At 51.6% G+C, this 27,152-nt stretch overlaps 1 protein-coding gene and 1 non-coding gene across 3 annotated transcripts; one reads left to right on the top strand and one right to left on the bottom strand.

Moving 5' to 3' along the window:
- VWCE (von Willebrand factor C and EGF domains) lies at positions 1-27,152 on the top strand. 2 transcript variants are annotated; one of them, XM_072970852.1, is made up of 20 exons: positions 1-387; positions 2,879-2,973; positions 3,095-3,184; positions 3,521-3,649; positions 5,892-6,008; positions 8,627-8,743; positions 9,640-9,768; positions 10,334-10,776; positions 10,859-10,952; positions 12,131-12,213; positions 13,724-13,811; positions 15,489-15,574; positions 16,789-16,906; positions 17,518-17,603; positions 18,929-19,025; positions 19,817-19,899; positions 20,998-21,088; positions 21,171-21,253; positions 21,606-21,696; positions 26,420-27,152. In XM_072970852.1, the coding sequence occupies exons 1-20, from the start codon at positions 278-280 to the stop codon at positions 27,031-27,033; spliced, it is 2,844 nt and encodes a 947-aa protein (XP_072826953.1). In that variant the 5' UTR covers positions 1-277; the 3' UTR covers positions 27,034-27,152. The 2 variants fall into 2 exon arrangements, with proteins under 2 accessions (XP_072826953.1, XP_072826954.1); XM_072970853.1 differs by having other exon boundaries at positions 143-387; positions 17,518-17,583; positions 18,933-19,025.
- TRNAA-GGC (transfer RNA alanine (anticodon GGC)) lies at positions 14,441-14,513 on the bottom strand. Its single transcript has one exon. It is a non-coding gene; the product is annotated as a tRNA-Ala (tRNA).

Genomic DNA, 27,152 nt, shown 5'->3' with positions numbered 1-27,152 from the left:
GCGCCTCCCCAGGAGGCCACCGGCTGGCGGGCGGCGCTGCCTTTTGTGTGTTTCGTTCCGAGGTGCCAGAGACCCCCCAGCCGTCGGCCGCATCCCCTCGCGGCCCCCGGCCCCTCCTCTCGGCGTCCCCAGCTCCCCTGCTCGGCTCCGCGTGCCAGCTCGGGGCTCGCTGGTTCGCTCCCCGCGGCGCCAGGAGGAGGGGCGAGGGCCGGCAGCCCCCTCCCCCGCGCGCGGCGCCGGAGCCCAGCCGAGCCGGGGGGACCCGCCGCCGCCGGTCATGTGGGCCGGACTGCTCCTCCGGGCCGCCTGCGTCGCGCTCCTGCTGCCGCGGACCCCGGCCCGCGGCTACACAGGGAGGAAGACGCCCGGGCACTTCGGGGCCGAGAGGTAAGCGCCCTGCGCCCCTGCCCTGCCCCTCCGCGAGAGCGCTACCGGCGCGGAGCCGGGAGGCGCGAAGGGGCGTCCTGGATCCGCAAGCAGGCGCCGGTCGGGGCTCCCCCGACCGGCCGCTGTCCGCGCGCGGGCGCAGCCCAGGGGGTCGGGACAAAGGGACAGCAGTTTGTGCTCTGAGCGGGTGCCCATTCTGCGCCCCTGGCCGGGCTGTCCTGACTAGGACCTGGCGCGGGGAACGGAGATCCAGGAGCTGCCTAAGCCACTCTGAGACCCGTGGAGCGCGGACCCCTGGCGAGGGGACCCCGGGACATGCCACTGGTCTCCGGACTGGCTGGCTTTCGCTCCCAAACGTGCCCGGGGCTCTGCCTAGGCAGTGCCTGGCCTGCCCCGCGGCGCCCGCCGCTCTGGGACTAGGGGCTCCCTGTGTCCAGGTTCTGCGCACGCCGTGGACCTTGGAACCGCCGGGGTCTCTCTGGGTTATGTTTCGGTTTCTGCCTGTGTTTGCGCGCGGGCGGGGGTAGGGTGTTTGCCCCTTTGCTCTTTCTCAATTGATGCCGCCCTCCCCTTGTGTCTCCTCCCGGCGGAGGCCGTGCTGTCGCGGGCCGAGGGCGTGTGTGCGTGATGCTCCGAGCGAGGGAACACGGTGTCAGCGGGCGGCCTGGCCCGCGGCCACGGCCTCGAGGGGCGCGCAGAGGGGCGGCCCCTCGAGGCTCGCAGCCGCACGTGTGTTCTGCAGCCACCGCCAGTTCCTGCTCAGATAGGCCTGGATCCGCGGCGTGTCAGAGCCTTCCTGCCTGCCACCTGTCTCCCTGTCACCGCCCGCCCTAGGCTCCTTGGGGCGCCGTGGTGGGTCCTCGGCCCCCGCCCACCTGAGGGTGAAGCTCCACCGGCTTCCCGGGCATCCTTCCATCTGCTGCTTTGGTGGCACCCCTGTCCCTTTGAGAGCCCCATCTGAGGAACAGGAGCTGCTGGCTCCTCCTTCGCTGGCTGCTGCCATAATCGCTCCAGCAAGGGCAGCGGGCGAGACATCCCTGCCGCACCCCCCACCCCTTTCCAGGGCCCCTTTTTCTGTGATGACTTCAGAGAGGGAAAAGTCTCTCGCAGGCTCCAGGGACAGTTTTCTGCAGACGTTTCTGTTTTGCCATGTGCCCTGAGTTTCCCTTTCGAAAATACTTGTCACTTTTGACACAGGTTATTCTCCCCCAGAGCAGGCTGAGTCTGTCTCTCCACTCATGTCCCCAGTGCCTTCTGCCATGCCTGGCATCTGGTGGGTGCTCCGTAGATGGCCTGACTGGCAGAATATTCCCATCAGCCCCCAAACACAGGTAGAACACTGTTGGGAAGGGTTTTCTTGTCCCTGTTCTGTTGCACCAGGATACCTAGTTCCAACCAGGCTGGGCTTCATTATCACAGAACCAGTTCTAGTCATGGTCTCCGTCCCCCTTCAGGCTCGAGCACGTGCAGCTCCTTCTGCCTGGAACACTCCTCCACTCTCACCAGCTGCCTCTGTTCCTCTCTCCCACCTCAGCCCAGGAAACCTCCCCAGACGCTCCTTGGGGCTCCATAGCCTGTTGTCTTGTGGCACTTGTCACACTATGTTGTTGTCACCTGGTTCCTTATCTGTCCCTGGAAGGGGGGGAAAGTGGTTTGTTCGTGGCTGTGCTGCCTCACCCAGCCTCAGGTGCACTGGGTTCCCCTTCACTCCTTTGGGCAGCTCGCTGGTGCCCCCTCCCCAACTCCAGACTTGTCACCTGGGGAATGACATCTCTCCAGCCCCCTTGGAGCTGCCGCCCCCCCTTCCTCTCTTCTGCTGGCTTTGCTTCTCAACCTTGCCCTCAACAGCCATTTACTGAAAACCTACTATGTGCCAGGCACTGCCCTTAGTGCTGAGGTGAGCAAAAACGATGAAGCCCTTGTCCTCAGGGAATAGTTGGGGAGCCAGGCAATGAATAAATCAACAAACTAATACATAATTTAATGTCCCAGGGAGTAAGTGTTATGAAGAAGAATAAAGCAAGGTAGGGTGGGCAAGCAGGGTCTCTGTGAGAAGGTGACATGAGCATAGACCTGGGTAAAAGAAGAGACAGAACTATGTGTTTGGGGAGGAACCTTCGTCATAGAGGGAACTGCAAGTGCAAAGGCCCTGAGGCAGCCGTCCCTGGGGCTGTTCATCCACTGCAGTCTTCCCTCCTCAGCTCTGTGGCCCCTCTTTGCTCTGTGTTCATGTGGCAGGCATCCGTAGGAGACTAGTGTCTGTTCTCCTACACCTTTATCTTTGTCCTGCCTCCAGAAGGGACTGAGGATCTGGGTCATTTTTCTTTGGAAACTTCCCACTATTCCTCTGGCAGGGGTGTGGTGTCTCCAGAACTGTTTTTTGACTGACTGACTCACTGACTCACTGACTGGCTGGAAGGCTTTCACTGCCCTGTAGAGGAATCCTCCCCTCTGGTACAGAATGTAGAAGGTGTTCTCTCCTCTCTTGCAGACGCCGGCTGGGCCCCCACGTCTGCCTCTCAGGGTTCGGGAGTGGCTGCTGCCCTGGCTGGGCACCCTCCATGGGCAGTGGGCACTGCACCCTTCGTAAGTGCCTGTCTCTGTGCCCCGAACGTCCTCCACAGAAGGGCGCTCATTCCCTGGGCTGGCCTGAGGGGCAGATTGGGGACCCCAGCCCCCACTCCCTCACCTGCCTTTCTCCTCTCAGCCCTCTGCTCCTTTGGCTGTGGGAGTGGCATCTGCATCGCTCCCAACGTCTGCTCCTGCCAGGATGGAGAGCAAGGGGCCACCTGCCCAGGTAACTGGGGGTGGGGTGGGGCAATGCTGATGGGAAGAACTCAGTTTTCACTGAGATTATGTGCTAGGCCCTGGGCACTTGTGCCCTGGCATATTGTCTTCAAACAACCCCGTTAGATAGCATTCTCATTCCCATTTTATAGATGAAGAAACTGAGGCACAGAAGCTAGTGACTAGCCCAGGGTTGTATGGCCAGCAAGTGGCAGAGCTGGATTTAAACTCAGGCCTGTTTGCCTGCAGAGCCAATTTCCCAAGAGGATTTAGGAGGAGCCCAGGGAGGTGGGGGCTGCTGGGACTGTGGCCTGGTGCATGCTCACGGGTGCGGTGCCTGTTTTAGAAGCCCACGGACCCTGCGGGGAGTATGGCTGTGACCTCACCTGTAACCATGGCGGCTGTCAGGAGGTGGCCCGAGTGTGCCCTGTGGGCTTCTCCATGACAGAGACAGCTGTCGGCATCAGGTGTACCGGTGAGAGGCCTGGGGACCGTGGGGAGAGGGTGGGTGGTCCCGGTCCTGCCAGGATGGTTTCCGGAGAGATGCCAGAGCAGAGCTGAGCGTGGAGCAGCTCTGAAGTTTGAGAGTGGGCAGGCAGGCAGGTGAACACATGAAATCTGTCCCTTCTGCTACTTCACAAATACTCACAGGGCTCCTCTTATGGGTCAGGAACTGAGCTGGGGCTGGGGTTACGGGGGCAGCCCTTGCTTTTATGTTGCTTCAGAATACGGGGCAGGGAGACAAGTAAGGAAGATGACCGTCCCCTGTGAGGGGACCATTACTTGTGGAGTGGACGGTGCCGGGGCCCACGGGGCACAGGGAACCAGGACTGGAGCGGAGGTCTGACCACCAAAGGCTCCCTCGGAAAACTGACATTTGAAACTTGAGGCAAACGAAACTCAATGGTTATTTTGTAAAAGTATTATTTGTTCGTATTTTAAAAAAGCTCCCATGGGTGAAGTCTGTGACCTTCCCCAGAGGCAGCCACTGTGACCAGCTTCTTACATAGCTTTCCAGAGAGCTGAAAGCCTTTTTTTTTTTCAATTTGAACTTTGTAAAAATAATATTTCTTCCCCTGAATATAAAAGTAAAAAGTAACTTATTTTGGAACATTTGGAAAGTAAAAGGGTAGAAAGATGAAAATAAACATCTCTCAGAAGTTCCTACCCATAGATATTTGTTACTAAAATGAAGTTATTTTTTTTTTCTGCCCTTTCCTCTGGGTGTGTCTGTGTTTGTGAGTGTGTGTGACTGTGCTTATGTGTGTCAGGCGTGTTTGTGTGTTTTATAAAATTGGGATCATACCTTTTTTATTGCTTTCGTTCATTATTTTTCTCACTTAACTTGGTGTCTTGAGCAGGAAATTGTCCTTACAACATAATTATTAATGGCTGCAGATGTGGCTGCTGTAATTCAAGTCCCTAATTCTGTGCCATCCATCATTAGCTTGTCTGCAATGTTTTGCTGCTATAAATAATGTTGCAATAAAGAGGCTTCTGGTTGGCCTCTCTGATTATTCCCAGAAGGAGAACTACGGGGTCAAGGGTCTCATGAAGGAGTTTTGGTTGAAGTCCTTTCCACACACACATGGCCAAGGCAAACTGGACCAAGGGAAAAGCCAGAGCCCAATGTCAAAGCAAGCACAGGGCAGGGGGGCACTGGCCACCATCATGAGGGGCCCCGTGGGATGGGGTGAGTCAGGGTGAGCTCCTTAGAGTTAGTGAGTATGGCCCCAAAAGGCCCGCCGTGGGAAGAGCAAGAGAGGAGAATGGAGGTGACCAGCAGGTGTGGGACCAGGGGGCTGGATGAAGACTCAGGGGCCGACTGGAGTGGGCAGAGCTGATCCCATAGGCCCTCAGGAACCGCCATGGTTCTCAGATAGGAAGGGATGCCTTGAAGTTGAAATGCAGAGCTGTCTCCCCTCTCCCCGCCCCTGATCTGAACCTCCTTAAAGTACTACTTGGATCCAGTCCCCCTACCCTGGGCAGAAGCCTTGGTGACCCCTTTGCACTCCACAGCCAAGCCTTAACCCACCACCTCTCAACTCTGCCTCCCACTTCTCGGACAGGAACCTAATCTCTGGCCAGACTGCATTCCCCATCCTTCCAGGAAGCTTCTTAGACTCTCTCTACTTGACGGCTCCCTCCTCCTGACACCTCCTGGACCTTCCAGTCCAGCTCTCCTCCAGTGCACCCCTGCTGTGGCCAGGCGGTCCGTGATGGGGCACGTCTCACCGGCCACATGCTGGCCTCTCGTGGGCGTGTGTTGTGGCTCCTACATTCTCAGGCTGCAGCCATCTGGAGAGTCAGCAGTGTCTTAGTCACACTTGTGTCCTCGGCAGCTTCCCCCTCCACCCCTCTAGGTCTGCTGCACACAGGCAGTGCTCCAGAAACACTTAAGGGAATTTAATCAGCCTTTCTGCCCACTCCCGTCTGCCTTTTGGGGTTGCCCTGTAGGTGGGACCGTTGGAAATGATTTTGTCTCTGCCAGCCTCTCTGTCATCTGTTCTGTGTGGTTCAAAAAGAGGCCTGGCCCGTCGGCCTCTTCTTCCTGGGGGCTCCCTCATAGCCAGATGACTTCCTTGGGGTAGGGTGGGGGTTCCACCCTGCCAAGAGCAGGCCCCATGTGGACACAGAGTCATTATGGGGTGGGTTTTCTCCCTGCCCCCGAACCATGATCAGAGTGGGCTGTTCAAGAATGTTTTCTGTCTCCCCAGACATCGACGAGTGTTTAAGCTCCTCCTGCGAGGGCCACTGCGTGAACACGGAAGGCGGGTTCGTGTGTGAGTGTGGGCCGGGCATGCAGCTGTCTGCTGACCGCCACAGCTGCCAAGGTGAGCGGCTCTGGGAGGGGTCATGGTGATGGCGTCGCCACTGCTGTTAGACTCTGACCTTGTACTCAGGGCCCTTGCGGTCCCAACCTGTGCTCTCTAGGCATGATCGCGTCTCACCTTCACCCCGACCCCTGAGGGAGATATTGTTAGCATCCTCACCTTACGGATGAGGAAACTGAGGCTTCAAAGCCATTCTGTCAGTAAGAGGAGGAGTCAGCTTGCATCCAGGCGTGTCTGACTCTAGGGTCTTTTCTCTGGATCACGACTCAGGAGAAACTGCTAGTGCCTTTATTATAGGGTAGGGGTGGGAGTGGAGGAGAGGCTGAGGGGAGAGCTCAGGGCAGGCAGAGCAGACTAACCTGAGGGAGGAGGCCGCTGAGATGGAGGAGGCCAGAGGGGACAGGGCTGTGGGAGAGGCACGCTGTGATGGACTCACTTCATCCATCCGCCCCGTGCTGGGCCAGGCTCTGGAGACACACGGTAGGAAAACATCCTGCCCTTCAGCAGCCCCCACCTGGTGGGCAGGGGAAGAATAAAGAGGCTGGGATGAGGAGTAAGTGCTGTGGGAACCCAGGGGAGAGAAGGCATCTTTTCTCCAAAGGGAATGGGATGAGAGAACTCATCTATAAAACAGAAACAGACTTGCAGGCGTAATAAACAATCTTATGGTTACTGGGGGAAAGGGAATGGAAAGGGGTAAATTTGGGAGTCTGAGATTTGCAAATGTTAACCGTTATATATAAAAATAGATAAAAAACAAATTTCCTCTGTGTAGCTCAGGGAACTATATTCACTATCTTGTAATAACCTTTAATGAAAGAAAGAACATGAAAATGAATGTGTGTATATATATGCATGACTGGGACAATGTGCTATACACCAGAAATTGACACATTGTAACTGACTATATACTTCAATTAAAACAAAAGAAAGTAATTATTCATTCTGTAAAAATGACTTCTATTTATAGAAATCAAGGAAACATTCTCTCTTTAATAAGGCAGCAAAGACAGAAGCTCCCCTTGATACTTGGTACCATTTTCTGTGTGTTTGAAATTTTTGTAGATTATTTAAAAATTTTTAGAAGTCATGGCCCTAGCCTCAGGCCCTCTCTCTCACTGCCAAGCTCTGCTCTCCCTAGAGAATAACCCTGGTATCTTAGTATCTGCTTGGGCCACTATAACAAAATACCACAAACTGGGTGGCTTAAACAACAGAAATTTATTCTTACAATTCTGAAGGCTGAGAATTCCAAGATCAAGTTGCTGGTCCATTCATTTATTGGTGAGGGCTCTCTTCCTGACCTGCAAAAGGCTGCCTTCTCTCTGCGTCCCCACAAGGCAGAGAGAGAGAGAGAGAGAGCAAGCTCTCTGGTGGCTCTTCTCCTAAGGGCACTAATCCCATCAAGAGGGCCCCACCCTCCAGACCCCATCTCAACCTAATTACCTCCCAAAGGCCCCCTCCTATTACATCACACTGGGGGTCAGGGCTTCCATATATGAATTGGAGGGAACATAATTCATCTGTAGCACTTGGTTATCAACCCGATGAGTGCCCTGCCTGCCCCTCCCTAGTACGGGTACATACACACACTTGCATTTACAGAGATAGGATAATAAGAGACGAGTGGCTAACAGTTGTTGAACTCCTGTGTTCCAGGCACCATGTGAAGCACTTAAAATGCATTTTCTCATTTCATTCTCAGAATTATCCTATGAAGTTGGTACTGTTTATTTCCATTTGCCTGATAGGAATATTAAGGCTTAAAAAATGAACTTGCTCACAATCACGTTAGAGCTGAGATTTGATCCCCATTGGTCCTCTGCTTGTTTTTTTCCCTTCAGCAATCTGTCTTGAAGATATCTTCACATCAGGGTCAACAGACTTGCTTTATTCTTTTTAACTGTTGCCTGGTACTCTGCAATGCAAATATCTATAGTTTACTAATGCTTCTCTTATTGATGAACATATAGATTATTTCCAGTTTTTCATAATTTCAAACAATGGCTTGGGGAAGCTTTGACAGAGGAGGTGGTTTAAAAGCTGGGTTTTGAGGTATGGGTAAAAGTTTTCCAGCCAGACAAGTTGGGAAGGCATTCCAAGCAGAAAGGAGAACATGGGCAAAGGGGGAGGGTCACAGGAGCATTTAGAAGATGGCAAGAATTTAGGCCAGAGTAAAGAGAAAGGGGCAAGGAGGGAGGTGGGAAAGGCAGCCCAGGGCTCATGAACTCTGGTGCAGCATTGGTGCTTACTGGAGCCTTGGAGGGGTTTTAAGCAGAGAGCAGCCTGATCAGGGTGCCTTTTGGTCAGAACATCCAGGAGGCTGTGTAGAGGGTGGCTTGGGAGGAGCACGGGGAGAGGCAGAGAGACACACAAGGCTGTTGTTATCTTCCAGGCTAGAGACAAAGGTGCCCTGGGTGGACTCGGGTGTGGCGGTGAGGCTGGAGAGAAGTGGACTGGTCCAGGGGGTACTTAGGAGTTGACAGACTGAATATGGGTGGTGAGAAGGAGATGGGTGAAGAGTCCGGTAGGAGATGTCAATAAGGGAGGCAGGGAGGACCACCTATTTCCAAAACTCCAGGGGGAAATCATCTCCAGCTGTGTCCTGTTCCCTTCAGACACTGATGAATGCCTTGGGACCCCCTGCCAGCAGAGGTGTAAAAACAGCATTGGCAGCTACAGGTGTTCCTGTCGAACTGGCTTCCATCTCCACGGCAACCGGCACTCCTGTGTAGGTAAGGCCGGGGACCCTGTTGTCTTCACACTGACGCTGCCAATCAGGAAGATGGACAGGCTGAGCCCAGGGACAAGGAAAGGTCAACAGCCTGGACCTCCTGGTTCCCTGGAGCCTGCGAGCGCTTGAGCCTTTGCTCAGAGCTGGCCTTTCCCCTGGGGTTGGCGTGGCTCCTAATGGAAGACCCTGTCTTGGGCTTTTCCTGGCCCCATGCCACTTTCATCCTGTTATGTTTCTCTTCCACCCTCTCCCAGATACACCCCAAGGATTCCTCTCTGCTCACCCATTTTCTTGGCTGCCTTTGCTCCCCTGGGTAAATAAAGCACGTTATGTCTTGGTTCCTCTGGTTTAGAAGGAGACCCCTGTTTTCTCAGCCCATTAGCAGAAATTTCCAGAAAGGGATTGGCATGTTTGGCTGGAGCTTGGCTCATGGGTTGAAGGTGGGGTCCCATGGGCCTGAAAAAAGACCTTGTTCTAGCAGAGCTGGGTGTTTGTCCTGAAGCCTGCCCTGAGCAGTGCAGTGATTTTTGAGACTTTTTCAGAAGGGCCCACACCACTCGACAGTGCCTGACAGTGGGATGGTGGAAGGTTTGGAGATGAGATCCCTAGTGGGGCCCATCCCCACCAGCCAGCACTTAACCACTGCTCACAGTGCTGGGGCATAAGTTACTGGTGCATCCATTAAGTGACTACTGGATGTATGAACCTTCCAAGGGACTAGCACCAGATTTCAGCTCCACTCCCGGCCCTCTGAGTCACATCCGCACCCTAGGGCAGGGATGGACCCCTTCAGAACGTGGCAGGGAGACTCCCACAAGCCTTTTGGGCCAAGGGATGGAGGAAGAAGGACTCTGTAGCGGGGACAAGGCAGCCGTTGGTAGCGAGGCTCTCCCGCAGATGTAAACGAGTGTCGGAGGCCGCTGGAGAGGCGAGTCTGTCACCATTCTTGCCATAACACCGTGGGCAGCTTCTTGTGCACCTGCCGACCTGGTTTCAGACTCCGAGCTGACCGAGTGTCCTGTGAAGGTGAGTGCCGGCCCCGCCCTCTCGGCCCCAGGCCTCACCCTCCCGGAGCTGGCCCCTCCCCGGCCCCGCCCTCCCAGCGCCAGGCCCTCTTCCTTCCCCTGAACCTCAGCATCTCCTCCTAGGAAGCCACATCTGGGTGATGGAGGAGGGGACACACTCTGGACTTGTCAGGACACAGGAGTAGGGAAGGGTCATTCCCAGAATGGATCTCTGAGGGCTTAGAGAAGGTCTGCCTGGCTCAGGAAACCTGAGTCTCCTCTGTGGCTGTCGAGGAAGGGAAGGGAGAACAGTGTGATTTTGCAGCGTCTCAGGCAGCTGGACCTCCAGCATCACCAGCTGGTAACTTCTGTCTGCTCCTTTGGTACTTTTTCATTGGTCTTCTTCCCTGGTCGTCACCACTGCCCCCTCGGTTTGAGTTTAAACTGATGGTATTAGACCCATTTTATGAAGAAACTGACTCAGAGACATTGAGTGACTTGCAGTGCTGGAGCTGAGTCCAGGCCCCTTGAATCTCACCTCTGACCCCTGTGGCTTCCCTCAAGACACCTCTTTGTTTCCTTTGCAGCTTTCCCAAAAGCCGTGCTGGCCCCATCAGCCATCCTGCAGCCTCTGCAGCACCCCCCTAAGATGCTACTGCTGATTCCAGAGGCAGGCCGGCCCGCCCTCTCCCCAGGACACAGCCCTCCTTCTGGGGCCCCAGGGCCCCCAGTGGGAATCAGGCCCACCCGACTGCCATCCCCCACACCTGCACTACCCGTGTCCTCCCCCTCTGCCCCGACGCAGCTGCTGTCCACCCCGACGACCATCCCCGTGCCCAGTGCCTCTCTCTTGTGGACCCTCAGACCTCCTTCACAACTCCAGGAGAAGGTGGTGGTGACCCCTTCCATGCCCAGGGGCCTGGAAGCCACACGCCTGGCACCAGCACCCCCTGCCTGTTGGCACCTGGGAGCCATGTATGAGTCGGGGAGCCGCTGGACAGAGCCTGGCTGTTCCCAGTGCTGGTGCCAGGTGGGCATGAGGGGTCCTCGGGCTGTCCCTGGTCTAGTATCTGGGGCCTGGTGGTGGCTGGAACTCCAGTTTCTGCTTCTAGGATGGGGAAGTGACCTGTGAGAAGGTGATGTGTGAAGCTGTTTGTTCCCACCCGATTCCCTCTGGAGATGGGGGCTGCTGCCCGTCATGTACAGGTGCGAGCTGGTCTGGGGAAGGCTGTGAGTGTCCCACGTGGTCCTGCCTCTCACCCTCCCCGGCCTTTCTGTAGCTGAAAGGCTGAAGCGGGTTCCCCGAACCTCGCCCCCTGGGGGCTTCTGATTTAGCAGGTGTAGGACCCAGGACTTTGCATTTCTCACAAATTCCCAGGCAATGCTGGTGTTGCTAAGTCAGAAGTCACTTTAAGAGCCACTGGTCTATGCTGAGGTACCCTTCAAGGGGGAACATTTCATCTCCTGAGGATCCTTTTCGAGCTTCATTCATTCATTTATTCATTCATTCAGCGAGTTCCTCCAGACCCACTCAGCAGTCGCCTCTTCTGTCCCTACCCCCTCCCACTGCAGGAATAATCATTTATGAATTCTCCCCCCTTTCTGATTCCCTCCAACAACCTGCTGACAGTTTTTCATTTGCCTCTCATTGCTGTTAGGATAAAGACGCCAAATTTTAACAAGTCCTTCAGCAGAGCTCCTCAAAACTTACTCTGCACGTGAATCTTGTTAAAATAGAGGTTCACATTCAGTGGATGTAGGGACGGGCCTGAGCTTCTGTGCTTCTGTGAACAACAGCCCCCCCGAACATGATCAGTTGCTTTTCCGCTGCACTTTGAGCAGCAGTGAAAAAGTTTTCCTAGGGGTTAGAACGAAGATGATAATTGTGATCTTTTACTGTGTCCCTCCCGCATACTAAGGCCTGAATGTAAAGTGCTGGGTGCATTACATCTGCGGGTGTGCGTCCTTTGAAGCCCCCTGCAGGGCGCGTGGTGGTTATTTCCATTTTGCGGTAGACATATGAGTCCTAGGCTAAGTGACATGTCCAAGGTCGCTCAGAGGGCTGAGCAGGCAGGCCAGGTTTTGAACCCAGAGCTGTCTGGCTGCCTTTCCTGCCTTATGGAAATAAAATGCCATGTTCTCAGAGGTTCTGGGTTTATCAGACATGAACGGAGTCCTCCCAGGGCATTCTATGCGAATGTCTCCTGTAGTTCCCCAGGGGTCCTAGGACCACACAGGTCTGAGTGTGTGGATCTGCCACTCCTGGGGCATCCAGGCTGGTAGGAGAAGCCTCCAGGTACCTTTTGCCTGGAAAAGTAATGAGCCCTCAAGCTTCCTCTACTTTGAAGAGGTCCAATGCCTCCATTCCTGTTTGTCTTTCAAAGGCTGTTTTCACAGCGGCGTCATCCGGGCCGAAGGGGACGTGTTTTCACCTCCCAACCAGAACTGCACCGTCTGTGTCTGTCTGGTGAGCATCACAAGATCCCAAAGCCTTGCAGGTGTTTTCTTAACCTTTGGGGGTTTTAGAGGAAGGGGGAAAGACTGGATGTTAAAGGTGAGCTTGACTGAATGGTGGGAGAGTTCTCGGGTTGTGGATTTTGGTCAGAACCTGTCGAATTTAAAAGTGTGGGGTCGGGTGGGGAGGGAAGCCTGTAGTCTGTGGAGTCAGGGAGGCTTCTGCTGAGCAGAAAAGAGCCAACAGGCACACAGGGTCCATCTGTCTAGGAAGGGGAGGGGATGAAACTCCCTCGGAAACTTCCCACCAGGGAGGCTGTTTTTCTCTCCAGGCAAAATATTTGCCAGCACCATAAAGGTGTCCACATCGGGAGGGAGAGGCTCATGACCAGATTTAGCTTGTTAAGAGTATTTTGCTTTAAGCAAATCCACTGCTTCAAGCACCTACTAAGTGCCAGATGCTGTCCCATGGATTGGATCATGAGCATACAGTGTGTGCCAGGCAGGGGGCTTGGTGCTTTCCATCTAGTTCCTCACTTGAGGCTGCTGGCAGCTCTTCTAGGTTGGCTTTACTGCCCCTATTCTACAGATGAAAAGACTGGGGCTGGGAGGTAGCTGAGCTGGGATTTGAGCGGAGATCTGTCTGCATCCAAAACCCAGGCTCTGTCCACCAACTCTCACTGCCTCTGATCATCTTTAAAAGTGGCCGCTGGTCAAGCAGGGATGGTGGAAGCTGCATTGTAGGGTTGAGGGGGGCAGGTGATAGCTACTACCCCCTTTTGTTGAGCCCTTCCTCTGTGCCACGCACACAGGTGTAGTGGCCAAACGCTGGTGTGCATGACGCAGTCCTCAGTGACCCCTGACTGAGGAGCCCTTCACAGCTCATCTCACATACAGGGAGACCGAGGCTCAGAGAGGGGATATACTTTGCCCAAAAAGTCACACGACTTGTAGGAGCAGACCATGGACCTCAGGTCTGGCTGTCTCCCAAGCCTGGGGCTTTTTTCGTAACTTCCAATTTTTAAAATTGAGTTTTAAATGTAATTTCTTGGCCAATATGGTCACTTGGTTCAAAATTCAGATGCACAGGAAGGTGCCTTTGGTGGAGTAACATCTGTTCTCAGCATCCTCAGCATCCTTCCGGAACTTCTGTATGCTGTGGGAGGGGTTCTATTGGATGGGTGCCATGGGGGGGGATGCCATGGGGGGTGCCATGGGGGGAATGCTATGGGGGACTAGGCAGCTTGCTCTGCTCTCCGGTCTGCTCATCTTGGAAAGGGGGATATTCTAAACCACACCATAATAAGCCCTGGTACTGGGTCCCTGCACAGTATCCCTGTGAACCCATAGTGACATTTAAAGGTCTTGGACGGCTTCCTTTTGGAGGCTTTTGTGTGGGACAGGAGACCTGAGTGTGGTGGAAATAGGGAACAACAGTAGGGCCTGATAGAGAGCCTGGTGCTCCTCCTCCACCTGCTCCCCCCCAACCCCCCCTGGGCCCCCCACACCTCTCCCCTCCTCAGGCTGGAAATGTGTCCTGCATCTCCCCCGAGTGTCCTCCCGGCCCCTGTCAGACCTCCCCGAAGCCAGACTGCTGTACTTGCGTGCCAGGTAAGTGACTCTTTGGTTGGGGGAGGGCATTTAGCCTTTTAGTGCGTCGGGGAGGTGCTTTGGGGGAAGGATGAGTGGAGGACAGAAGGAGGAGATTGATTTCTGCTTTAGAAACCCAGATCAAGGGAAGCATTTCAAAGTGCCTGTTTTAACTGAGCACCTACCGTGTGCACAGTGGTTTGGATACGAGATTGGGCTCACAGCCCGGCCTGCCCCCGCCTGGGCTGGTGCCTTCGACACTGACAGGAAGGGGTTTGAATCCACCCTTGGCATGGCTCTGTCCCGAGACTGGGAGGGGTGTCCCCTTCCCCACTAATGAGTTGGTCCTTTGTTAAAATATGGTTCTCTTTCCTGAGATGACCTCATTGCTGTCACTGCCGGCTCTGGGCCACGGCTGTGTGGGGCGCTTGCCAGTCCTTGATCTCAGAGTCCATATGGAGCAGCCCTGAGGGGTACTATTAATAGCCCCATTTTATAGGTGAGGAAACTGAGTCTCAGAGAGGTCCTCACTGCCCAAAGACACACAGTCAGTTAGTAAAGGAGCAGAGCTTCAACTCAAGCTTATCTGATTCCAAAGCTAGTGTTCTTTTTATTTTACTTTTGAAATTTTTATTTATTTGTTTTTTTGACGGAGATACTGGGGATCGAACCCAGGACCTCGTGCACGCCAAGCACAAGCTCTACCGCTGAGCTATACCCTCCCTCACATAGTGTTCTTTTTAATACTATTTTTGTTATTGTTGTTTTTTTATTGAAGCATAGTCAGTTTACAATGTTGTGTCAATTTCTGGTGTATTTAATACTATTTTTTGAATATTATATTATTTTTAGTTAAAATAGTTTTTGAAGAGGCAGTACACTCCCTAGGAGGTAGGAACCGTTAACCCCATTTTACAGATGAGAAAACTGAGGCTTAGCAAGCCTTAAGTATCTTGCCCCAAGTGAGTTGTGTAGCTGGGATTTGAACCCAGAGCAGTGTGACAGAAGTCAGGTGGGCCTGCGCAGGTTTTTTAGGCTGTTTTTACCAGTGTGGGAGTGGGGATCTTCAGATGAGAGGCTCCCACTGAATCCTCCCAGCCTCTAGGGAACAGCAGCGTTCCCAGACTTTGCTTTAGGTGTCTAGGGCTGTCTTTTTTTTTTTCTTAATTGGCATATAGTTGATTTACAATGTTTTGTTAGTTCTGATGTACAGCATAGTGGTATATACATATGTGTATATATTATATATATGTATATACACACACATATACACACATACACACATACACAATGGAATACTACTCAGCCATAAAAATGAAATAGTGCCATTTGCAGCAACATGGATGGACCTAGAGATGATCATACTAAGTGAAGTAAGTCAGACAGAGAAAGACAAATATCATAAAAAACAGGGCCGTCTTTTTCATTTCTTCTTTTCTTTTACTCTAATTATTCAGGGCCTTCTTTCCTTCTCAGTTAGGACCTAATTTTGATGTAGCTCATTCTCTGTCAATTTTTAGGTACCAGTGTACCTTTAGCTGAGAGTTTGAAGGGGGGCTACGGTTGGGGTCCTGGGTGTAGGAGTGCTGTGGGGTATCATGGAGGTGCGTTTTCTTCCCCAATCCCCCCACCCATTTGCTCCCCCTTTTCTTTAGCTGCGCAAAGACCTTGAACTGCTTCTTCCTTTCTCCTCCGCAGTGAGATGCTATTTCCACGGTCGGTGGTATGCAGACGGGGCTGTGTTCAGCGGGGTTGGTGACGAATGTACCACCTGTGTCTGCCAGGTAGGGGCTTCCAGGATGGGTGACGGGGAGGGGGTAGGGCACCAGACTTCCCCAGGATGCCTTGTCCAGGAGGAGAGGAGCAGCCGTGCAGCAAAAGGGATACTGACGAAGCAAAGAGATCAAAGGGATCTTAGCATTCACCAAGGCCTCCCCTCCATCTCCCTGAAGTTTGTCGTTGAGCAGTTCTATTTACTGAGCACCTACTGGGTCAATGCTGAGTGCTGGAGATGCAGCTGAGCACAAGACAGCCCCCTTCCCCTCTGTCAGGGGGCACGCAGCTAGGTGGGCAATGAACAGGTGACGGGGGGGGAAGCTCTTTAGTTCTAGGAGGGAGGGATGCTAAGCAGAGATGGGAAGGATATCGAGGACTAGTCAGGTGGGAGCTGAGACAGGTGTGCCTGACAGAGGGCACTGCATGAGCAGAAGGCAGGAGGCGGGAGAGAGCACGGCGTGTTGTAAGGTCTGAAGATGTCCATTCTGGCCGGAGCCCAGGATGCCAGAGAGGCTGGAGACCAGGCTGAGGCGGGCATCCAGTTTGGGCTGGGTTCTGAGAGGCAGGGCGTGGGGTGGGCTTCTCATGTGATTTTCGGAGGGTGCACTCTCAGGAGACACTGGTGGGGGGAGCAGGACAGGCAAGGGAAGAGGCCCAGTGAGGACGGGGTCTCAGGCTGATGTCAGGGGAGCTCTGGAGTGTAAGCTGCTCTGCAGAGGTGAGTGTGTCTAGAGGCGAGGGAGTGGGGCTGAAGGAACCATCCAGGCACCTGGAGGACGCAGCCCCATCAGCTAAGGTGGTACTTTGGGGCAACAGCCTCTGCCTCGGACTCAGTCATGAAGGGCTTGCCAGCCAGGCAGAGGGGTTGGACTTGGCAGAGGTGCCAGAGAGTTTTAAGTGGCAGAGTGATGTGATCAGGTTGACCCACAAGAGAGTTCTTTGGCTGCAGGGTGAGAGTGGATTGGAGTGAGAGCAGGAAGCTGTTGCAGAAGTGAGGCGGAGAGATGCTGGAGGCAGCAGCTAGGGCAGGCCAGGGACCCTCTGGCCAGACAGCGGCACCTTCCCTGTACCCTCTTCCAGCCTCACCCCCAACCCCCAGTGGAGGACTCGCCCTTCCTTCCACTCTGGCTTGCTGGAGATTCGTCACATTTAGGAGGATGATGGCAGCCTGCCGGCCTCCTCTTTTGCTCTTTCTGGTCCGTGCCCCTGGGCTCTCTTCCAGAATGGGGAGGTGGAATGTTCCTTCACGCCATGTCCAGAACTGGATTGTCCCCGCGAGGAGTGGTGGCTTGGCCCTGGGCAGTGCTGCTTCACCTGCAGGAAGCCCACACCCATGACAGGTGAGGACCACGCAGCCCTGCATCCCAGGCTGCACCCACCACCGGGTCTGGAGGCTGGAGAGGAGGGAGGCTGAGCGTCACCCCTGAGACTGTTAGTGTGTGTGTGTTCTCCGTGTGTGTTGCATTAAGTGTGTCTGGAAGAATGTGTGTGTGTCTGTGAGTGTATTTATTTGTCTGTTTTAAGTTTGTGTATGAGTGGCATCTGTGTGTGAGTTTGTGTACGTGTGTCCATGTGTTTGTGTGTGAGTTGTATCTGTGTGTGTTTTTGAGTGTGTGTGTTTTTGTTGTGTGTCTGCTGTATCTGTGTGAGTGTGTGTGTGTGCATATGGGAGTGGGTTCTGTGGGTGTGAATGGCTGTGTTTGTGGGTGTGCACGGAAGCTCACATTTGTGAGTGTGTCCCTGTATACTGGGTGCTGTTGGGCAGGGAAAAAATTCACCATCTGAGCGAGCGGGTGGCAGCTGCGGGAAGGTGGCTGCGTGGACACCGTGTGAGTGAGCCAAGGCATCTGTCTGTCCTTGGCGGGGCAGTGCCGTCGGTCCCATGGGCCTTCAGGACCCTCCTTGGCACTTCTGCCCATGCGCCCTTTCTCCCCTGCTGTCCCCTGGCCAGGCTGCTCTCTCGACGACAACGGGGTTGAGTTTCCGATTGGACAGATCTGGTCTCCCGGTGATCCCTGTGAGTTATGCATCTGCCAGGTGAATGACAACCTGCGCGCCTTCAGCTGCTTTCCCGGCCCTCCCCCCTCCAGAAGCGGGGCCACCCCCAGGCTGGCGGCCCCAGTCTCGCCTCCATGCTGTCAAATCCCATTTTTACAGAAGGGGCTGGGATCCAGTTTATTCTGTCTTTGTTAGACTTTCAGGAGGACAGAGCTTGGCGGTCTGTCTTCAGAGTGGTGTGTGACACACTGCTTGTGTGGGGGACCTGCTGGCATAAAGAGATAAAAGTAGGAATCCTGGTAGCGGGTTTTCCCCGGGCACAGATGACCAAGGGAGCTGGGGCAGCCCGAGGCCCTCTAGTTCAGCTGCGAAATTGCAGGGCTTCCTTCCCTAACACGAATCACGCAACCTCATCTCATCAGAAGTGAGGGTGCGTGAGTTTTAGAGTCAGATCGACAGAAATGCCAACACAGCATCATTTTAGCTCATGTTTAAGTACAGGTTGGCTTTCTTTTCAACTTTAAAGGAGTTTTGAGTCCCTTAGAGGTTAGAGCTTTATTTCTCAAAATGAGGTCCCTGCACCCGCAGTGCCATCAGCATCACCAGGGAGCTGCGTAGACCCTCAGGCTGCTCAGGCTGCCCAGGCCTCCGGACTCAGCAATCTGCCTTTTAATCCCCGGGTGACTCATGTGCACATGAGCATATGAGAGGAATGGCCTTCGAGTCCCTTTGATGCACCATTTGTTAAAAAGTCCTAGACCCTTGCAAAACTTGGACACATTTCACTGGAATTAGAGTCGGGAGGAAAGTATATCCGCTGCCTTTTTCTCCTTTAGGACTGATCTCAGGCATTTGTATGACAAGAAAGTAATGTAAAAGTTTCATAAACATTCAGATTCTTATAGAAAAAAAGAAATGTATATGGTGCTTTCATCTCTGAAAGACATTTCTGGTGGAATACCTTTCTATAAAAGTAGGATTTTATTGTACTCCATAGATCTGGGGTGAGCCAGGATTTCAGGGAAACTCTGAGAGGAGAATTTGGATGGGGTCACAGCGCAGTCTTGGCCTCTGTGGGAGAGGAACAGGAAGCCGAGGAGACCAAAACCCGAGCTCTGACCTTCCCCCTCCTGGGATGCGGGACGCCTTTCTGGAAGGCTCACACCTCCTTTCCCAAGAGGCTGGATCTCTTTGGGGATCCCTGCCAGCTCCTAGCTGCCTCGTGGTGCTCTTTAGGGCAAATCTTGGCCAGTTTGCAGCACTAACCTTTCTTTTGGGGGGGCCGGCAGGGTGGAGCGGGGTGGGGAGGGAGGTGGGGACTGGTGTTGCAGGTGGGTTCTTGGTGAAGTTCCTCCTTCCTTCAGGCAGACGGCTCAGTGAGCTGCAAGAGGACAGACTGTGTGGACTCCTGCCCTCACCCGATTCGGATCCCTGGACAGTGCTGCCCGGACTGTTCTGCAGGTAATTCCCCTCCCGGGGATGTGGGGGAGAAGCATAGCACCCTCCCTGGCCATCCCTACCCAACCCCCGGCCCCCGGGCTCACCCTGTGTCAGGCTTCTCCATAAAACACACCATAAAATACATGCTTTATCTCTGGTCATCCTCGCAGTGACCCTGGGGACCCAGCCCATTTTACAGATAAGGAAACTGAGGCTTAGAGCCAGAAAGCAGTTTGCCCAAGGGAGGCCCTGTCTGGGTGCTGGAAGCAGATGTGAAGATATGCAGAGCTTGCAGCCTAGGTGGGGTGATCAAGCAACTGTATCTGGAAATGATTAGAGAACAGGGAGAGGAAACGAAGAGCACCCCTTATGTTTTAATAGTCATTTTTCTTACCTTTTCTGTTATTTCAGAAGTAACATTTTATTATAGAATATTTAGAAAATACAGAAAGCAAACAAAAAATTAAAAGTGTCCATTATCACTTTTTTTTAATTGAAATACAGTTGGTTTACAATGTTGTGTTAATTTCTGGTACACAGCATAGTGATTCAATTATGTATATATTCTTTTTCATATTCTTTGTCATTATAGGCTATTACAGGGTACTGAATATAGTTCCTTTTGCTATACAGTAGGACCTTGTCTTCAAAATCTTGAAGTTAAAAGGGTTCTGTCCCTTCCCCAACTCCCGGGGCAAGTGCCTGGGGAGGCAGCTGGCCTGACCTTTGCTACCCAGATCGGCCTTGGACCCCCGCCCTGGGGAAGGCCGGCCATGCCCTGGCTGGTGCTTACCGCGTGCTCTCTCTGGCAGGCTGTACCTACACAGGCAGAATCTTCTACAACAACCAGACCTTCCCATCCATGCTGGACCCGTGTCTGAGTTGCATCTGCCTGGTACGACCACCCAGACCTGACCCCTGTCTGCAGAAACTCCCCAGGAACTTCCCACCAGCTCCTGAACCCTGGAGGCAAAATCTAGAGACCTCCAAGAGAAAGGTCACTCTGGGTCGTGGTGAAAGCCAGCTCCCTCCAGCCCTGCCCAGGGTGAATCTTTGTTCAGGGTCAGAGAAATATTTTTAACCCTACCTAGCAAAAGTCCTCCCCTTCTGGTGACCAGGAAGGGTCTTGGGGGCCAGCTCCTTATGGTATAAAATGTGGCCCAGGGATTCTTGCTGAGAGTGGGGGTGATGCACTCAAACCCAGGACTCTGTAGAGAATCTTTGACATACTCACATTCTTAGCCTCTGCTAGTGCCAGTCCCTGCTCTCAGCGCAACCTCAGTTAATCCACGGGGGGTCCTATGACTTGGGTACCACCTCCATCCCCATCTGCTAGGTGAGAACATGTGGCAGAGAGAGACAAGTCATTTGCTCAAGACCCCACAACTAGTCAGTCACAGTGCCAAGAATCAAATCCTCGTATTCTAAATCTGCTTCAGAAAGCACACTTTTACCCCTAAATGATAGGGATATCATTTAGTATTTGGAAAATGGAAAAAAAAAGAAAGTCCTTATCGCTTGCCATGCCAAAATTGTTTCGTGCCAATGGAGTTTCTTTGCTGGTGGTGGGTGCAGACGCTGTGTGAAAACGGACAAGTCTACAGAAAGATTGAGAAATTCGGGGTGAGCATTTCTGGCCTCTGAGTGGCCCTATTCATTCATAGCCATGTGCTCTGGGGAGCTTCGGCTTCTGGGTCCTTTCCCCTACGTTTTTAGTGCTCAGCGTCCCTGGGTGGTTCATGGATTTGTTTGACAGGTACCTGTTGACAGATAAGCTCCGTAGACAAGGCCAGGCTCTTGGTCCCGTGGGGCTTGCGTTCTAGTGGGAGGACAGACTCTGTCAGTGAACAGTTCCTCTCCCACCCCTAACAAGGACCTCTTCCCTGACCTTGGTGGCTCTGATGGGCACTCAGTGGCTGTGTGATCTGTCCTTCCTGACTGTCCTTCCAGCCTCCCTGAATGAAGGGCCTTATGTGTTTTCTGTGTCCTGCAGCTGGGATCGGTGGCCTGCTCGCCGGTGGACTGCCCCATCACCTGCACCTACCCATTCCACCCCGACGGGGAGTGCTGCCCGGTGTGCCTAGGTTAGTGGGACCAGCCACACCATGTCTGGGGCTCCCAGGTGGGCTTTGGCTCTCACAGCGCCTGTCTCCTCTGCCCCTGCAGACTGCAACTACGAGGGCAGGAAGGTGGGAAATGGCCAGGTGTTCACCTTGGACGATGAGCCCTGTACGCAGTGCATATGCCAGGTGAGCTGGGCCTGGGGACCCTGGAGCCTCCTGGCCAGGGCTTCTAGCCTTTCATCCCTTGGCCAAACTTGGAACCCCTTAGCCAGTATCCCCACATCTTCCTCCTGCCATTCTTCAACTTTAATTACCTGCCAGAATGCCTTCAGATTTGATGGTATCCTCTCCCTTTGTAAGTTTCCTTAAGGTGGCCCTGCTCCATTTGGCTCACCTGTTCAGGCGAGGGCTGGGCACTGCAGCATCTGCCCCGGATCTTTCCGTAGGTCCAGCTGCTGGTGCCAGAAATCCCCGAGGACGCTGCTCTGGGCAGGGAGTTGCTCTGGGCTTTCTCATGTGTGTCCTTCTGCTTCCCCAGCTGGGAGAGGTGAGCTGTGAGGAGGTGCCCTGCCAGAGGGCCTGCTCAGACCCCTCCACACCCGCTGGGGACTGCTGCTCCTCCTGCCCAGGTAAGTGGGCCTCTGCAGCGTGGAGTTTCACCATCGTCTCGTTCCACTTTGCTCTTCTTCCCAGAGACACAGAACTTGTACTGGATGTGAGAAACCCAGGCTCGGAGAGGGAACATGGCCTGCTCAAGGTCACGCAGCAAGCACGAGGTGTGCCCTGGCCTTGCTGACCCTCATCTGTGCTGTTTATGCTGCCTATGACGTGCCATCTGACAAGTCTGTCTATCGTTCCTTTTTCTTCTTCATTTCTTCCTTCCTTAATCTCCTCCTCTGCTCTCTTCCCTTCTTAAAAATTAGAATTTAGGAATTGAATCCACTTTGCAGGGGAATAATTGCTAATATGTACTGAGCACCCGTTACCAGTCAAGGAACATCATATATTATTTCTTTTCTTTTTTTTAAAAATTGAGGTATATATGATCCAGCAATTTCACTCCTGGGCATATATCCAGAGAAAACTCTAATTCGAAAAGGTACATAGACCCCGATGTTCATAGCAGCACTATTTACAATAGCCAAGACATGGAAGAAACCTAAAGGTCCATCAGCAGATGACTGGATAAAGAAGATGTGATATATATACAATGGAATACTACTCAGCCATGAAAGAGAATGAAATAATGCCATTTGCAGCATTATGGATGGACCTAGAGAGATTATCATACTAAATGAAATAAGTCAGACAGAGAAAGACCAATATCATATCGCTCATTTGTGGAATCTGAAAAATGATACAAATGAAGTTATTTACAAAACAGAAACTGACTCACAGATACAGAAAATAAACTGATGGTTACCAAAGGGAAAAGAGGGGAAAGGATAAATTAGGAGTTTGGGATTAGCACATGCAAACTACTATATATTAAAATAGATAAACGACAAGATCCTACTGTATAGCACAGGGAACTATAGTCAATATCTTGTAATAACCAATAATGAAAAAGAATATATATGTATATATACATATAACTGTATCAGTGCTATACATCAGAAACTAACACAACATATAGTATACTTCAATTTAAAAAACAGAAAAGGTAAAAGAAAATTGAGGTATAATTGACATATAACATTACATTAGTTGCAGGGGTAACAACGTAATGATTTGATATTTGTATATATTATGAAATGATCACCACAGTAAGTCCAGTTAACATCAGTCACCACACAAAGTTACCAAACATTTTTTTCTTGTTATGAGAACTGCTAAGATTTAATCTCTTAGCAACTTTTAAATATAGTATTTCAATACAATATTATTAACTATAGTCATGTGTACATTACATCCCCATGATTTATTTATTTTATAATGGGAAATTTGTGCCTTTTGACCCCCTTCACCCATTTTGCCCACCCCTCACATCCCACCTCTGGCAACCACCAATCTGTTCTCTGTATCTTTGAGCTCTTCTTTTTTTTTTTTAATGGTTCTACATATAAGTGAGATCATATGGTATTTATCTTTCTCTGTCTGATTTATTCATTTAGCATAATACCCTGTGGATCCATCCACGTTGTCACAAATGGTAAGATTTCACTTTTTTGTGGATGAGTAATATTCCATTGTGTATATATATATATATATATATATATATATATATATATATATATACACCACATCTTCATCCGTTCATCTATCAATGGAAACCTAGGTTGTTCCCATGTTTTGGCTATTGTAGATGATGCTGCAATGAACACTGGGGTGCAGGTATCTTTTTGAATTAATATTTTCATTTTCTTTGGATATGGACCTAGGAGTGGAATTGCTGGATCATATGATAGTTCTTTTTTAATTTTTTGAGAAACCTCCTTACTGTTTTACACAGTGGCTGCACCAATTTGCATTCCCAACAGCAATGGAAGGGTTTCCTTTTCCCCACATCCTGACCAACACTTGTTACTTCTTGTCTTTGTGATGACAGCCATTCCAACAGGTATAAGGTGGTATCTTATTGTGGTTTTTTGATGTGCATTTCCCTGGTGATGTGTGATGTCGAGCATCTTTTCATGTACTTGTTGGCCATCTGTCTGTCTTCATATATCTTGTTTCATTCCCTTTTCACAGCAACTCTTTGTGATAGGTCCTATTAGCATTTTCCAGGTGAGGAAACTGAGGCACAGAGAGGTGACGTGAGATACTAAAGGTCACGCAGCTGATTGATAGAGCCAGGATTTGAGCCCCGAGTTGATGCTTTCAGCTACTATGCTGCATTGACTCCAGAAAATTATTCTCATCTCTTTGTCTGTCTCCATCATTAGTGGCTCTTTTTGCAGAAATATAAACAGGACGTGGGCAACCTACTGTAACACACAGTTTCAAAGTGTCGATAGAGCCCTCAGCTGGCCTTTTGAAACAAGCTCCCATATTCTGGTTTAATTACGCCTTGCCTTTTTAGTTGATAGTTAGGTGGTTTCTTTCTTTTTCCTCTTCTTTTTTTTTGGACCTACTGTGAAAAACCTTTGGTCAGACAACTTTTGTTTTTTTTCTTCAAATTTTGTGAGTTGTGTTCGGACCCTGCAGTCAAATGGAGTAACTAGATCACAGGGCTTCAGGAGTGGTTTGGTAACTCCTCCGGCATGACAGCACATGACCAGACAGGGGTCCTAGGCAGAGAGGAGACCTAATGTGTTGTAGCTGGTTCCCCACATACCTACCAGCTCTACACTGTGTGTTTTGAGTTTAATTTTTTCTAATTTAATATGTCCATCAAGAACCTTGAATGTGGCTTTTTTACGTTTTTTAAACTTCCAGGAAGACAGTGAATTTTTCCATGGATTTGTGGCCTGGATTTCCATTTGCATAAAATATCTCTTTAACTCCTTTGATCTTTTGAAGAGGATGTTCTCTATTTAGAGCAGCTGTTCAGATCTGTGGATGAAGAGCTGCTGTCGAGACTGGTGGGGCTGGAGGCACCCTGATCCCATACAGTCATTCTGTTGGGAACTGTTGAGTGATTACAGAGTCGATCTCACCTTAAGCACCCCAAACCCTTCTGCAAGCTGATAGGTATTATTCCCTCTGCTTTCTAGAGGCTAAGTGCCAGGCAGCGTACGGAGCATTTGACCTGCATGATCTCATTTAAATGCCCTGGGAACGTTCCAGCCTGCACGCTCTCATTAGCTCCATTTTGCAGATGGGGAAATGGAGGCTCCAAGAAGTTTCTGTCTTGAGGCCACACTGTGTGGTGGTGTTGGACTCAAGCCAGGTCCCTCTGATTCCTTACACTATGCTCCTTCCCATTCTGCTCTCCTGCCTCCAGATGGGGAAACTGAAGCCCAAAGAGGTGAGATGCAGAGCCTGGTTCCTTCTCCTGGAGCATCAGCCTCACGTCTGTTTGCCACGTGCCTCTTCCTAATGAGAGCCCTTTCTTTTCTTTCTTTCTTTCTTCCTTTTTTTTTTTTGCATTCTTTTTTTATTGAAGTACAGCCAGTTTACAAGGTTGTGTCAATTTCTGGTGTACAGCATAATGTTTCAGTCATATGCACAGAGAACTCTTTTTTTTTAAACAATTTTTTATTGAGTTATAGTCATTTTACAGTGTTGTGTCAAATTCCAGTGCAGAGCACAATTTTTCATTTATACGTGAACATACATATATTCATTGTCACATTGTTTTTCGCTGTGAGCTACCACAAGATCTTGTATATATTTCCCTGTGCTATACAGTATAATCTTGTTTATCTATCCTACATATGCCTGTCAGTACAGAGAACTCTTTTTAAGGAGAAACAACTTTTTATTGAAATACAGTATGAATTGTTTCCTTTTAGATCATGAATATTTCTTGAGATATAATTTATATACCATACAAGTCACACACTCAAAGTACACAATTCAGTAGTTTTCAGTATATTCACAGAGTAGTGTGACTGTCCTTTTGATGATTTATATATCTATATATTTTAAATTGATGTATAGTTGATGTACAATATTATATAAATTTCAGGTGCATGACCTGGTGATTCACAATTTTTAAAGGTTATAGGTTACCTTTTGATCATTTTAATAATGTAATAGTTCCAATTTTTAACATGTTAGCTGGCCTCTGTCTCCCCCTGATCATACCTTCCTCCAATATTTTCTCTAATATTCTCTCTTCCTTCCAAGTTCTCTCACCATGGATTAAGCCCTTATGATGTGCCAGGTTCCAGGCTGAGACTTAAAAACAAATTTTTTCAATAGATTTTTTTTTAGAGTGATTGTAGGTTCACAGCAAAACTGCGCAGAAGGTACAGAGAGCTCCCACATACCCCCTGCCCTCCATTTATGCACAGCCTCCCCTGCCATCAACATCCCCCACCAGATGGTACATTTGCTAGTTGGTGAACCTGCACTGACATAAATGTCCCCCAAAGTCCATAGTTTATGTTTGGCTTTAGGCTGAGATCTGTCAAGCACCGTTTCATTCCATCTTCACTGAATAGCCCTGTGCAGTCATTGTTACCATGAAGCCCATTTTACAGATGGGGAAATGGAGGCCCAGGGGAGTGATGTGCCTTACACAAGGCCGCACAGCCAATGCCTTTGGTGGACTGCCTCTGTCTGCTCATGGTTCCTTTTCCGTCTACTTCCCTGGAGGCAGGAGCTTCCCCACCCCCACCCCAGATGTGCAAGGACCCTTGGAGGACAGAGCTTGGGCATCTGTCTCTGGTGCAGCTACTCCCAGAACTGCCTCAGCCGCAGGGAGAGCCATTGTGCATCTTGTTGCCTCACCTCTCTCTCTAGATTCCCTGGAGGAAAGCCGGGGGCTCTCTCCTCGCGGGGACGTGGAGCTCAGCAAGGCGGTTCGGAGCCCCCGGGGAGACACTGAGGCCCCCGTCAACTGCAGCTCCTGCCCGGGGCCCCCAGCGGTGTCACCTCAGAGGCCAGCGCTCCAACTGCTCCAGCTCCTCTTAAGAACCAACCTGCCTAACATGCAGACTTTGCCTGTGAGCCCCTCAGGAGCCCAGGCCTCACCTTCGTTCCCTTTGGGGCCAGGGGGCAAGTTGCCAGGGGAGCCTAGGGCCTCCCAGCCCCCTCGGCCCTCACCAGGGCCTTCAATTCCTCCCGGAGCCTCCTCTCTACCTCCAGCCTCTCCTGGGGCTCCTGGGCCACCTCCTGTTACTCCAGACCCCTCATCCTCAACCACTGGGGCCCACACGGCGTCCAGACGACCTTCTCTGCCTGCCACCATCCTGACTGAAGCTTCAGCCCTTTCCACGAAGCGCCCCAGCCCCTCAGAGACCCCCATTACCTTTCTCAGGCCTCGCAGACTCTCCGCAGCCTTTGCAGCCACGGCCAGCTCGGACCCCCCGCAGCCTGCCATGGGGACCTCACGGGAGGAGGAGGCCGCTGGGTAAGCAGGCCTCCGTTTCAGGGCCATGCCCAGGAGACACCGGACAGAGAAGACTGCCAATGGCCCTGGGAGCTTGCAGGGCGGCTCTGGGGGCCGACAAGGCTGCTGAAGCCGGAGGCTCAC

The sequence above is a fragment of the Vicugna pacos genome, chromosome 10 (assembly GCF_048564905.1).
Source record: "Vicugna pacos chromosome 10, VicPac4, whole genome shotgun sequence".
Classification (NCBI taxonomy): domain Eukaryota; kingdom Metazoa; phylum Chordata; class Mammalia; order Artiodactyla; family Camelidae; genus Vicugna; species Vicugna pacos.
The sequence above is the reverse complement of the archived record's forward strand: the minus strand, read 5'-3'. Positions and strand labels throughout refer to the sequence as shown.

What these genes read in the sequence shown, in the direction of transcription:
- VWCE (XM_072970852.1), top strand. Translation starts at nt 278, where the DNA reads ATGTGGGCCGGACTGCTCCTCCGGGCCGCCTGCGTCGCGCTCCTGCTG. An exon ending in CTGCTGCCCGTCATGTACAG is followed by an intron (nt 10,953 to 12,130) that starts GTGCGAGCTGGT and finishes TGTCTTTCAAAG; the next exon opens with GCTGTTTTCACAGCGGCGTC. An exon ending in CTGCTGTACTTGCGTGCCAG is followed by an intron (nt 13,812 to 15,488) that starts GTAAGTGACTCT and finishes TCTCCTCCGCAG; the next exon opens with TGAGATGCTATTTCCACGGT.